Source organism: Strongylocentrotus purpuratus, unplaced genomic scaffold (genome assembly GCF_000002235.5).
Source record: "Strongylocentrotus purpuratus isolate Spur 01 unplaced genomic scaffold, Spur_5.0 spur5_scaffold_14, whole genome shotgun sequence".
NCBI lineage: Eukaryota > Metazoa > Echinodermata > Echinoidea > Camarodonta > Strongylocentrotidae > Strongylocentrotus > Strongylocentrotus purpuratus.
This window is the reverse complement of record NW_022145599.1, coordinates 23,375,560-23,390,099: the sequence shown is the minus strand read 5'-3', so window position 1 is coordinate 23,390,099 and position 14,540 is coordinate 23,375,560. Positions and strand designations below refer to the sequence as shown.

Genomic DNA, 14,540 nt, shown 5'->3' with positions numbered 1-14,540 from the left:
TTAGGACGGACGGTAAACAAACGAGAGAATCTCGAGATCTACCCCAGAATCCTCTCACCGGCACCAGAGTTGCCTAGGCCAATGATGGCCGAGAAGATTGCGCAACATACCGCACCGGTCTGGCAGGAAGGTGCCAATTGCGGTGATGATGTCTTCGTGGACCAGTGGATTTTTTGCTTGAAATTCCTTTTTTTTGCCATCATGGTTCCTTTTTTTGGTTGCACAAGATTGGCAGCTCTGGTTATTCGTCATGAATAATGAATTAATTAGGTTTAAATACTGTAATAAACTTGTTTTGAACCTGACTCTTTTGTTTACAAGCTCAACGCGGGAAATATAATTCATATCAATTTTTGTTCTTTCTCCTGAAGGCCATGCGAGCGCTCCTCAAATCTGGCGACACCGAAAAAATCATCTTCTTTGCGGGTGTGTCCCGTCAGAAGGAGATCTATGTGATGGCAGCCAACTATCTCCAATCCCTGGACTGGCGGAAGGATCCAGAGATCATGAAGAACATCATTGGTTTCTACACCAAAGGCAGAGCTCTTGACTCCCTGGCTGGCTTCTATGATGCCTGTGCACAAGTAAGTTCCAGCAAGTGCACCTCTTTATTAATGGTAATATTAATAGGCATTTATATAGCGCCATCTATCTAGATAATTCTATTCCGAGGTCCACTTTTTAATTATTACCCCAGCTTTAGCCTAGCTGCCATCACAGCGCTCTAGCATTTCAAGGAATTAATTCCTGCCAGGTATCCATTTAGCTTTCTACAGGCCACATTTCTCATGGGATGGGGATCATGTGCCGCGATTTGAGAGTTAACGTATCGCGTGCCTTGAATGGCTGCATGATCGATGCATGATTGTGCACACAGTGTGTGCGGGCAAGCACTGAATCCAATGACCGGGGTAATAGTATATTTGTAAAGCGCTTTGAGACATTTGTATTAAGCGCTATATAAAAATTAAATATTATTATTATTATTATCGAGCAGCAAATTTGTATTCGCTGTTTGGTACAGATTTACCATGTATTGCCAGTTACACTGCCGCTGCAAGTGCGATTTCTTATTTTTTTAAGGCATACCGTGCTAAAAATTCCTAATTCTTATTTTAAATGTTGGTAAGTATGCTGTTATAGGGTCAAAGGTCATATTTTGGTGGCTGTCTTTTGTGTGCTCTTACTGCTACATATCTAGACAGATTTCTTTCAAATTTTCTATAGAGATGCATTTTACTCTAATCTACACACATACTGTTTAGGTGATGCTGCTCCTAGTCTTGACAATAGATCGAGCCACTAGCATACCTGCCAACCCTTCTAAATAATCCAGAATATTAAGATTTTCTGGATTTTTAGGACCTTAAATTTCAGAATATTCTAATTCTTCAAAATTCTGATTGTTTAAAAAAAAGAAAATTATTTTGTTTGTTGCTTAAGCCAAATAAAGCTTGATTTATCATGTGCCGCGATTTGAGAGTTCATGTATTGCGTGCCTTGAATGGCTGCAGTACAGATTTACCGCGTATTGCCAGTTACACTGCCACTGCACTTGCGAATGCCTGTTTAGGGTACAGATTTCTTTTTTTCGAAGGCATATCGTGCTAGAAATTCCCAATTATTATTTCCAAATGTTGGCAGGTATGCTCAAGTGGTTATCTCTACGTCATCCTTTTGTTTCAGGGAGGGGAGAGGGGATGATCTTTGTCCCTCCTTCAAACATATGGATCACACATACATGTAAATCGCTGCCACTGCCGGGGGATACATTCACATTGCGTGGCAATACAGATACAGATATTTCTAGTTATAGACCTGTTTTTGCTATATGAGCCCCTAGATAAAATGAGTATAAGAAGAACAATCAAACAGTTATAGTCTTTGGCGGATGTGAACGTACATGTATATCATAAAACTGAAATGAATCATAGATGCCCTTTCTTATTCAGGTTGAGATTGACGAGTATCAGAACTATGACAAGGCCCTTGGAGCTTTGACAGAGGCTTACAAGTGTCTGAGCAAGGCTAAAGTCAAGAACCAGACACAGATAGAGGACAAACTTGGAGCCCTCAAGCATCGTATTAGTCTGGTCAAGAAGTTTGTCCAAGCAAGAAGGTATGTCCAACTTTATGTCTAAACAAAAATCCAAGGACAATAACCAACCACAATCCATGTAAATTTACCCACGGAACAATTCTACATCGGGCAAATACTCCCTTAGGACATCCGGCAGCTACCCCTAAGACAATCCCCCAAATGGAATTACTTCTTAGGACAACAACCCCTAGGCAATTGGATAGATAATATATTATGTTATATGTAGTGTTATTACAGGAGTATTTGCCTGATGTAGAGTTGTTGCGTATCTACATAATTGATTTCAACATGCAGTAGGTAATTATCATTGATATCTCAAATTTTGGTCACATTGCAACTCATTTTTTGCAAATTTTGTATTCTATTTCGTATTCTTGGTTTCCTTTATTGAAAAGGCTACATTTGTTTCCACTCCACCATACAACAGAGAGCTACGGCACATCCACTACTCGCTACACACACATACAAACATGCACGCTAGCGCAAGCATGCACACACACACACACACACACTTTAATTTTTTTAATTAAAAAAAAATCTTTTTTTATTCCTCCAAATGTGTAATACAAACATACAATTGAATGAAATAAATAACTGTTTTCAGTATTAATTGCTTATACATAAACATAATTAAACAAAAACGCATTTGCAGTATATAACCGAGCAATAATTGAAAGTAAACTTAAAGCTTATCTGCCATAGTTTACAGGAGGGATTAGACCGCCCTGCAAGGTCACTGGACAGGTGGTTATCTCATCAACTCAGCTCTCAGTTAACATAAGAAAAAGAGGATCATGGGGGACCAATGGTCACCGATTAGGCATTGTTTGTTATATAGAGGGCGCAAGTAGCTTCAAGTAGTGCAGTGGGCCTTTAAAGTACATAAACATAATTTATAAGTCAATTGTACATATTATTCACTTATTTCAAAAAATTATGAAAATGGAGATTACACACACACATAATATATAATCATACAACACACTCACAAACTCATACACAATGATTGTTTAAACACTTTTTCATTTAAAGTTTTACCTTAAGTTTTTTTTTTTTGAGGCCGCCATCCTAGTCAAGCATCGCTTATGATTGTGGTCTCCTGCACTTTTTCAACATAGTTTGGATAATACTTTAAATTTGTTATAATATCTTATAGAAATATATTAAGTTTCGTTATTTTATGTAAATATGTAAAAAAACATTTTGACATGAAGTTATTATTGTTTTATATTTTGTATTATACCTTACATTAATATGTTCTTTGTTATTCAGTCATTATATTTGGTAAATATGCAGAATTCTCTAAAAATCAAACTATATGCACATCTTTCATTTTTATTTGGTTTAGAGAATTTTTTTAGACCTTAATGTTATTTTTCACCTCTCTTTAATTTACCAGCCTTTAAATAGCTTCCTCCATGTCTGCCTCTACATTTTCATTTTTTTTTGTTTGGGGGGGGGGGGGGGTTGTCTTGTTTTGTTTATGTGTTTAGTAGCTTTAAAAAAAAAGAGTTTTGTAATTTCTTGTACATTATGGAAATTTCTTACGTAATTGTTGTTATGGAATAGCGCCGTCTGTGGCGAGACACATTGTAGTGCACAAGATGGATCTAGATTAAAAGGCTGAACCCAAAGTAACTCAAGATTGTAAGCCGCCGATATTAGTTGTTGTAGTTCTGTAATGTAGTTATCAGTAGGAATACAAGAAACGACATACAAAACATGGTATCAGAAGTTTGAAGTTACTGGATTCGTCTGGATATTTTTTGGACCGTTTTCAAAATGACTAAGTCGTGAGATTGTTAGCTCCGGAGGCATGTCCGTCTGTCCCGCTTTCTCGTTACCACAATATCTCAAGAACCACTAGAGATATGAGGCTCAAACTAGTTGATAATATGTATTCCCATAGGAAGACGATCTGATTATATTCGGGGTAGGTAGGTCAAAAGGTCACAGAGATCAACTTATGAAATTCCAGCTACTAGCCTCATTATCACAAATCTCAAGAACCATTAGAAAGATGAGGCTCAAACTTATCAATGATATGTAATCACCATAGGATGATGATCTGATCTGAATTTGAGGTTAGTAGGTCTTAGGTCACAGAGGAATATATCTGAAATATGAGCTTTAAACATGGTAACAGTATTACTATAGGAAAATATCCAATTACATTTTGGGGCTAGTAGGTCAAGATCATAGTCGTCAGTTGATATTTGATTAGAGGCTTTTGTTTTCATCGTGATATGTGACAACAAATTACATGCATTTCCTACCATGAATTTAGGGCCAATGCATATAGGAGGCGTAGTCACAATTGTCTCGTTTTTATTTTGTTTTTGGAAATGAAAATAAATGAAATGAAATGAAATGAAATGACAATGAATTGGATATTTTAATGAATGTGGACTAGTGATCGAGTGAACAAATTGTCTCTGTGTTTGGTTTTACTTCAGAGCTTATGATGAGGAACCTGAGGAATCAATGCGACAGTGCCAAGTCCTCCTTGAAGAGTCTGAACTAGACAGTGCTGTCCGGATCGGTGATGTCTATGGAATGATGGTTGAACACTATGCTAGACAGGAGAACTATAAGAAGGTAAGCTTATGGTGTCACATCAAAAGGGTACTAATTTGGCTTTTTCAGAGTTGGATTGTATGCCAAATTGCTGCATTAGTTGTTTTAGTAGATTTTACTTCATTTGTATATTTTTTACAGTTGTTTTTGGTCTCTAACTCTTTGGGAAGATTGTTGCAATATTTTCTGTCCTCTTTAGGACAAAAAACACCTTCAGCAACACCTTCAGCTGTTGTGTGTTTAAGTACACTGGCCTGGAAAAGCACACACTTAATTTAGTAAAGGTCTTCAATGAGGCCCATTATTTAGTAAAGGTCTCTCATTCAGTGTTTTAAAGGTCTATCTGTTGTGAAATTGATCTGATTTGATTAGTCAGGTTCCCTAGGCCCATATTTTTTAGTTTTAGGGACACAGTGGACAAAAGCACCAACATTTCTACATATGTACTTATCTGGCCCGGAGCTTTATCTTTCTCCACAGAAGCAACTAATTTAAATAATAATAGCTCTCTATATAGCACACATGTCCGCCACGTCGTGACGCTCCTGGCGCTGCCAGAATTAAATCACGTATTCATGGTTAATTGTGCAAATTAATGCAAACTGCTATTTATTTAGCTGTCTCTACGGCCTACACAGGAATTGATATTATATCTGCCCCAATAAATAAACTACCACAAAATATTTCGAGAATGTTCACTTTAATAATGATGTTCATAATTATAATGCTTGTGGGCGAGACTCTTTTGTCTTTGAAATCTGTAAGAAACAATTTTCCTGTTATTTGGAACTCTATTCCTCCTGAAATATCCTCGTGCAAGTCTTTAACTATACCTCCACAAGGCCATTTGGCCTTATTTTTTTGTTCCATTTTTGCATTTTCTTATAATTGCAAATGCTTATTATTATATATATATATATATATATATATATTTTTTTTTTTTTTTTTTTAATTGAAAATTGAAATGAATAAAAACGAATTGCATTGAATCTCTCAAAAATACAGTTTTTATGTATCCATTCATAATTATCATGACTATATCTACATTTTCTCCTCAGAGCATAATAAATCAAAGCTATTCTTAATGGTTAAATTTATGCAACTTTTATAGATTTAGCAGGTATGAGGGTCTACAAATCCAGCTCTCAACATCATTGACACAATGTCAGTGGATTTTGTTTTATTATAGGAAAATGACATCAAGATCATCATTTTGGGGTAATAGGCATTGATGTGAGGCTATATGTTGTTTCATAATTTACTACTTTGGCAACCATTGTCTGCTTGAAGCAGTGAGAAATTTTTGCATGGCGGTTTTCCATACAATCAACTGTGTTGACGGGAGCAGTCATGGGTTTCTGGCACCCCTTCTAAAAGTGATTCTTATGACTCACAGGGAAAATAATGAACTTTTTGTTTCCCCTTTATCCCCAAGCTTGTGTTAAGAGATCTGACTAGGTGTGAATATAGTTGTTTTCCCAATCTCTCTCTCCTCTTTCTTTTCTTTCCCTCCAACCTTTTTTATCTTCTCTTAGGCCTATGCATTTATGGAAGAGATGCGATCAAGGATAGCCACTGTCAACATGGCCTACTACATCAACATCCGCACGATTGAGGCAGTGCACCAAGCACTGGACATACCCCTTGGGCGGGGTACAGGGGCAGAGAAGAAGGGTATGGTGATGGGCAATGATCTAGGACAGGATGAGGATGATGGAGAGGAGGTGGAGGAAGAGGTGCAGGAGGATTATAATGAGGATGAGGCTTACTGCTGATGTTGATATTAATCAATTAGTTGGATTACTGTATAAGTAGTTATTTTTGTGATTCTCACTAAATACTTTTTGATGGCAAATTTAACACGCAAAAATATTTCCAGCAAGTAATGTCACATGTTGAATTCACTTTCCTGTTGCTTGTCGCACACGGCGTTTATACATAGTAGCACGAGCTTTCATCTGGTCGTAGGGCGCAGCCTGCGACCACTCTTTAATAGATTATTTTCATTTATTTCTTTAAAAATTCATTCTTATATCATGATGATTGTGATAATCATTAGTGAGTTTATGATCCACGGAAATAAAATAATAATTATTGTAAAGAATATAATTTTTAGTGGTTGTGGCTTTACGCAAATTGATCTCCTCACAAATTTGTCCTTGAAACCCCTGATCCAAGCCATTATCTTTTTCATACATACATGATGTAGGCATGTATACTACGGTTAAACCTGTGTCTGAAGATGGCTCAGTAGTGACTAGAAATCCAAGAGATTAGGGAAATAAAAAATGTTATTCTTGGTTCTTCAAGGTCAGGGGTCATCAGACTAAATATCTTATGTTGAAATGCTCTTGTTTCAAATTCTCTGTGTAGGAATCAAAAGCAACAACTCTTTACGTGTACCTTCTTATAATAATCAACCAGTAATATACATGCCTGTTTACATATGTTTTGGTACATTATTGCTGAATGAAAGGGATGATATTTCTGATTTTCAGAATACTATGGTGCCTGATTTGATGATAGAACAGGCTGTTTTCACTCTGATGATATAAAATTACTTTTATAAGGGTTTTCTACTAGATTGCTTTTGTTTTGTCATTCAAGAATTAAATTTCACCTTTTTCCTTCTCTATTCAAAATTAATTCATTGTTATTAATGTGAGATCATTTACAAAATGAGTTGTATTATATCACTATCACTATATCTACGGCCGGGAGAGAAGGGGGTGGGGGCATTATGGGACCCTCCTAAGATCTCTGCCGAGAAACAGCCGATCGCTGCGAAAAATTTGCATGAATGTCAAGTGAAGTGTATAGAACACTGGTAGTTTCAATTTTTTGAAAAATTTACTCATTTGCTTATTTATGATAATTTATGCAAATACAGTCATAAAATTCACATTTTTACCCATAACTCATGTATTCTTCATATTTAAACATTCTTTGTCTCTCCATATATTCTTTTGACCATCCATTTGGAATAGGTCCGTTTTTGGAAAAATGTTTTCTAAAAGATGCACAAGACTTGAAAGAAAATAGTCATTAAGCGGTGGGGCATCATCCTAACACGTTCCTGAACAATCAGAAAAATTGCGGAGCGGCCTGATTAGGGTTAACTTCCCGGCCCCCCACTCAGAGGTCGGAATGACCGCATGCGTGTTGCCAAAATGTCCGGTAAAGGGGTACTTTTCGTGCGACAAAGTCCGGCCCGAGAATTGTAAGAAAGGGGTGTATTTGACTTTTCACCCGGAGATTTCTTTAAAAAGGGGGTGTTTTTCTTTTTTTCTCTCATCTCTTTGGACTCCTGAGAAATTATTCCGAATTTAGGGGGGTACATTGAGCATTTTGTCTGATTTAGGGGGGTCTCCAATGCAAAAAAAGCCCGCGAAAAGCCCGCGAAAGGGGGGTTCGGAAATGTTGGCAGTCCTCAGATAGGGGGTGCTTTCAAAAAGAGGGTACGAGCATATGCGTACCCTAAATAACACTGAGTGGGGGGGCCGGGGTTAACTTAAATGTGGAATAGTGTTCGTTAATTTGGAAGTGAAAGAATTTCAATCAATTTAAACACATTTATGCCAATAAAACGATGATATTTCTAACCCTGTTTTGTATTCAGCAAATTATGAAGTGTTAATGTGTAAATGTTAACACATGAATTAGTAGACAATGTTGTGTGTGATGATATTGCCTTTCATACCTTGATTTGTATTACGGTACCGTCTGTACCATGACATCAATTAGATTAACAATAGCAGCTATTGTGTATAATTACGAAATAGCTACCTACGATTATATTTATTGTATTTAAAAATATTTTGTATTCCATCAGTGTCCTATGATTTATTGTTCTCAATGTTATGTCGTTGATGATGCAGTTTTATAAATTATTTAGACTCACTGAATTCTCAAATTATGTTGATTTCTCATTTATAGAAGCTAGGAGGGACAAGTTTTGTGTTTAATTTTCTTTCACCTTTAACACAAATAACTTATGCTGATTTTTGTAAGATCAATGTGCTTTTTGTATTGTGATATGAAGGATCAATTTCCTTGCTTTGTGCTCTTTTGTAAATATAGTACCCCAAAAATGTGATATATTTGTAAACAAAATATTCAGAGATATTGATTGTTATCTGTACATTGAATTTATTATAGATATGCTGTGGCAAATACAGTTGTAATCTTGTTGTTTCATTTCTTACTTTAGTCAACACTTTTGCATCTTGAGTTATAGTAATATGCATTACAAGAGAAACTGAAAAGAAAGATATTTCTTGTGCAGTACTTTGGTCATTTCAAGCAATACAATATAAGATGATGAACTAAAAACTTGCTGGAAATTGCATTCACTTGAAAACACAACTCACATACATGTAGGCATTTATGAGACCGAGATCATGCACATGTAAGTTAGCATAGTTATTGTAAGATGAAATAATCGTAAAGCAGACATCATTTATTTTGTCGTCACATACAGTAGAAGTTTTGTTTGATTCTATTAAAACTCATTTTCCTTCATTACCATTACTCAAGATAACTTCTAAAGCTGTGTAAAACATCTAAACATCAAATCTTGTATGTTTGTTGTATATACATAGTACACAAAAAGTGAACCCGGTCCCTTTCCCATCCCTTAATTTCCCCAAAATGACCCTCGTCATTATCAAAGTAAAAATATTTGATATATTACACACATAACGGACAGTTTTCAGGTACAGGTATATGTTTATTCACAGATTTTTGTGAAGTTTGAGGGAATCTGTGACATTTAATGAATGTGAGAATGATTATCCAAAAGTTGACAAAAACCAACAGTATATAAATGATTGTCTCCACACCAGTGTTTTTCAACCTTCTGAGAAATAGAAGTTTTGCCTCACCCTAATCCCACATTCATTACAGAAGATTCAATTTTCATCACTCTGGTGCACACCATAAGAGCCATATACTCAAGTACGGACACATTTTATTTTTCCTAGAATTTGCAAGCGAGTGAAGCAAGCGATAAAAAACAATGACGTTAAGTATGGTAACATTGTTACTTTTGTAAACTAAGTCTCCCTTGCCGTCGGTAGTCTTTGAATGGCTCACATTCACACCCTATTTAGTCACAAAGGGAGGAACTCGCAAACCAGTACTTCTCGGGGTACAATTAGTGAGCATTTTTTTTTTTTGGCCCTCCAAAATTTGAAAAATCGCACTCCCCCCCCCCCCCCCCTTGAGGGCCGGGGGGGGGGGGCCAATCTCCAAAAAAAGGTAAAATTTCTTTTCCCAGGGGCGCCATTGTAACAGGGCGATCACTTTAAAACCTAAAGCCTAAAACTCATGAGTTTACGGGGGCTCACGATGTTGAAAAAGTATGTTAAACAGAAAAAGAAAGAGAGAGAGAGAGAGAGAGAAAAAAAATGAGTGACCCGCTGATGTCACAAAGGAGGTATCAAAATATGCTAATCTGGCTGTAATTAAATGCCTAAAACCCATGAGTTTATGTGGACCCCACCAAGGGCCCTAAGGCGGGTCCCTGGATGCTCGTCTTCTGACCGTAATTAAATACCTAAAAACCCCAAGCTTCCGAGGGCTTTGCACCCAGGGGCGTCGCTAGGCTTTTTTCAGTGGGGGGGGGGGGGGGGGGGGGGGGGGGGGGGGGGGTAAAAGCCAACGATTACTGACAAAATTAAATGTCCAAATATTTACAAATTTAACCTTAAAAATCCGCCGACGAAGGCAACTTAGCATCATAGCTATATCATTTTATGGGGGGGGGGGGGAGGGTAGTGAGCACATTTTTTTTTTTGGTCCTCGATTAATTTGCACCCCCCAAAAGGTAAAAATCACGTGTTTTTACATGATTTTTTTTTCGATTCTTAATAAACCCTATTTGTCCGAATTCAGTTTCCCCCTCTCGCGCGAAGCGCGGAAGCTTTGTCGTTTCCTTCAATTATTAGAAAAAGCAGACGATCGATTCGTTGTACCGTTCGCGACTCTTAACCCTATTTTGTCTTATTCCCTCTTCCGGCGCGAAGCGCCGTAGCTTTAACGTTTACTTAAATTATGAGAGAAAGCAAACGATTCGTTGTACTGTTCTCGACTCTTAATCCTTATCTGAATTCAGTCCCCCCCCCCCCCCCTCCCGCGCGAATCGCGGAAGCATAGACGTTTCCTTAAATTATTAAAGAGACAAGACGGTTCGTTGTACCGTTCTCGCCTCGTCTAAATGAAGTTTCCCTTTCTGCGCGCGAAGCGCGGAATTTTAGGCGTTTCATCAAAATATAGAGAAAGGAAGACGATTTGTCGTACCGTTGTTGACTCTTAATCCTCGTTTGAATTTAGTTTCCCGAAAATGTTAAACCTCTGATTTCTTTAGCTGATATTATAGGAAAGTGCTCCAAAATGCGATCATTGTGCAATTACTCTAAAATTGGCAACTAATAGTCCCGAAAGGGGTGTGGTTTATGGAAAATGAATAATTCATTGTTAAAAGATGATGACTATACAGTAAACATAAAACATTTGATTAGAAAATTTAAAATGGAAAACGCTTATATGAACCCGCAAATGAAATGGGACATGTGCAAAATAAAGATTAAAGAATCAGGTATTCGAAACAAAAGCATAAAGAAAAGAACGAAGCTTTTAACAAATTACAAACTGAATTTATGTCAATGAGCTGTAAGACTGATGAAAATCCGTCTAAAGAAAATAAGGAAGAACTAGAACGAACAAAAATTAAATTAGACCAATGGTTAACATATAAATGTAAAGGAGCTTTTGTCAGGTCCAGACAAAAGTGGATAGAACATGGTGAAAAATCAACGAAATATTTTTTTCAATGCGAAAAAAAGAAACGGAAAAAGAAAAGAAATAAATTGTATTAAAAAGAATGGAAGGGTTGTTACAAACCAGGAAACTATTCTTAGTGAAATTGTTGAATATTATAAATGTTTGTACTCTAAAACAATCAATGGAGTTGAATCGTCTGATATTGATAATTATTTAGCTTCAACTATGCTTCCTGCATTAACGGAAGAAGAAGCAATGTCGTGTGAAGGAATACTTACCGAGGAAGAATGTCGAAATGCTATATTTTCTATGAAAAACAACAAGTCACCAGGTAGTGACGGTTTATCTGCTGAATTTTTAAAATGTTTTGGGAGGATGTTAAATCCCTTGTAATAAATAGTATAAATGAAGGTTTTAATCAAAAACAGTTGTCCGAAACTCAAAAGTTAGCTATACTAACTTTGCTGTACAAGAAAGGGGATAAACAATGCCTAGATAATTGGAGACCTATATCATTGCTTAACACAGATTATAAGATTGTAGCAAAGGTGTTATGTAAAAGATTAAAAAATGTCATAGATAAATTGATTTCTTTTGATCAATCAGGTTATTTAAAACAGCGTTCCGCTATGCAAAATCTACGTTTAGTTAAATATATAATTGAATACTGTGAATCAAATAATTACTCAGGTATCCTTCTTTTTCTTGATTTTAGAAAAGCTTTTGATACGGTTACTCATGAGTTCTTATTTCAACTATTATATAAGTTAAAGTTCAAAGAATCCTTTATTACATGGATCAAAGTCATTTATGCAAATGCTGTAGGGAGTGTCATAAATAATGGTTGGGTCTCGCAAAAATTTGAAATAAAAAGGGGCATTAGGCAGGGCTGTCCGCTTTCTGCTCTATTATTTATTCTAGTTGTTGAAATTATGGCATTAAAAAATAAAGCAAAAATAATAATATAGATGGTATCACAGTCGTAACTACTGACACTGGTATTTCAAAAGAATTTAAGATATCCCAACTGGCAGATGACACTGTTCTCTTTTTAAACAACATTCAATCTGCCAACATATCTCTCGAAGAAGTAAAACATTTCGGACACTTCGCTGGGCCGAGCTTAAATGTGATGAAAACAAATGCTGTTACTATACAACAGCAACAAGCATTTATCGAAGGTATTAAATGGAACGATGAACCTGTCAAGTATTTGGGAATGTATCTAACAAGGGATAAAAAGGAGTCTGATCGATTGAACTGGTTGTGAAACTAGAAAAAGTAAAATCAATCTTGACTTTCTGGAAAATGAGAAACTTAACTTACTATGGTAAAGTTGTAATTCTTAAATCACTTGTAATCTCACAATTTGTGTATGTTGCTTCGGTATTACCTATCCCTCAGAAACTAGTTGTTGATTTGAATAAACTGATGTATAATTTTCTATGGAATTCAAAAAGAGAAAAAGTCAAGAGAACAGTCTTAATTAATGATATTGAAAAGGGAGGATTGGGCATGGTCGACTTAAACTCTAAATTTCAATCGCTACATTTATCATGGTTTAACAATTTCTTTGAAAATAATTATGATATACCGTGGAAGTTTATGTTTAGATACTGGATTGAAAAAATATGTCCGTTGTTAGTAATTTTGAAAACAAATTGTTCCAGTAAAGACATGTTAAAGTTATGCTTAAAAAAAAATACCTAATTTTTATGTTAACTGTCTCGTAACTTGGAGCGAACTTAAATATATTCAATTTCCACAAGTTATGAATGTTGAAAATCAAGTATTGTGGTACAATAGTAATATTACACATGAGAGCAAACCTCTCTTTTTTAAAGAATGGTTTAGAAAAGGCATTATAACAATGAATGACATTGTAGAAAATGGACGTTTTCGGCCAAGAGAACATATTTGTAGAGTGCTTGGCTCAAATTCTTTGCTAGTTGATTTTATGTATACGAAGCTTAAAAATGCGATCCCAAAAATGTGGATCGAAAGAATTCAAGATGTTAATTACGCACATGACGATAAAACAAATTCACAATTCGAAGGCGACTTATACGAAATAAGAACACTTGATTTTATAAGACTATCTTCAATGAAATCTAGCCATTTCTATAGCCTATTGTGTGACTTTAAGAAAAGAGAACCAGCTGTATTAACATTTTGGGAAGGTAAACTGAACCTTGTCATTGATTTTGATTGGAGAGATACATTAAAATTTAAGTTTAAGACATTGAAAAAACAATAAAATAAAACAACTCAACTTAAGACATTTCATAGGATTTTACCCTTTAGATACAATCTGTGCAAATGGAAAATTGTAAATGAAAACCTTTGCATTTTTGTAAAACAGCAGAATCTTTCGTTCATGTTCTTTTAGAGTGCCCGAGCGTAAAGCTTTTCTGGAAACGTATTGTGGAATTGATTGAATTGAACTTTAAAGAAAAAATTATATTAAACGAAGAATTATTAATTGCTGGTTTTGATTTCAAACATGCAAATGGAGCAGATATAAATACAATCGTTGCATATGCTCAATACGCAATCTATTTGATGTATATGTTAAATTATTTCAAGGTAAACCATACAACAGCTTTTTCATATGGCATGTTTTTAAATACGAGTTACTCTTGGATAACATCTCGGATGTTGTTTCAGGGGCTCTCGGGACATAGTATTTTTTTGGAGAGTTTTTGAGAGCTTTTGAAATAGCATCTGGGAACTAAGGAAAATCTTCGGGGATATTTTATATCACTGAAGATTTTCTCTTAATAGTTTAAGAAAATACTTAAAGTGAATGTAAAATTTTGTTATGATGTAATGATTTGTGTGTTGGTTATTTTTGTAAATGAATAAAGTACCTCTGACAAGAGGAAAATAAAAAAAAAATTATAGGAAAGTGAAACTTCGAGAAAATACAAGTATTGTAGTTGTATAGTCTCTCTCGAAGTCGTCACAGGGGATAAAAAGTCACAGTTCGTAGAGAAAAAAACTTGTCGGCCGACCGACAACATACATCTCACCGACTTCAAACTTCTGAATTGATATAGTACACGAGGATCGAGCAAGA

General features: G+C 35.7%; 1 protein-coding gene across 2 annotated transcripts in view; it reads left to right on the top strand.

The window, feature by feature from the left end:
• Positions 1-7,324, top strand: part of LOC589151 (intraflagellar transport protein 140 homolog) — a 60,408-nt gene extending 53,084 nt beyond the window's left edge. For both annotated transcript variants that reach the window (XM_030984506.1, XM_030984505.1), the window contains 4 exons: positions 372-584; positions 1,953-2,119; positions 4,558-4,699; positions 6,214-7,324. In XM_030984506.1, the coding sequence (XP_030840366.1) occupies positions 372-584; positions 1,953-2,119; positions 4,558-4,699; positions 6,214-6,453 (762 nt within the window). In that variant the 3' untranslated portion in view covers positions 6,454-7,324. The remainder of the gene's footprint in view (positions 1-371; positions 585-1,952; positions 2,120-4,557; positions 4,700-6,213) is intronic.
• Positions 7,325-14,540: the final 7,216 nt, after the last annotated feature.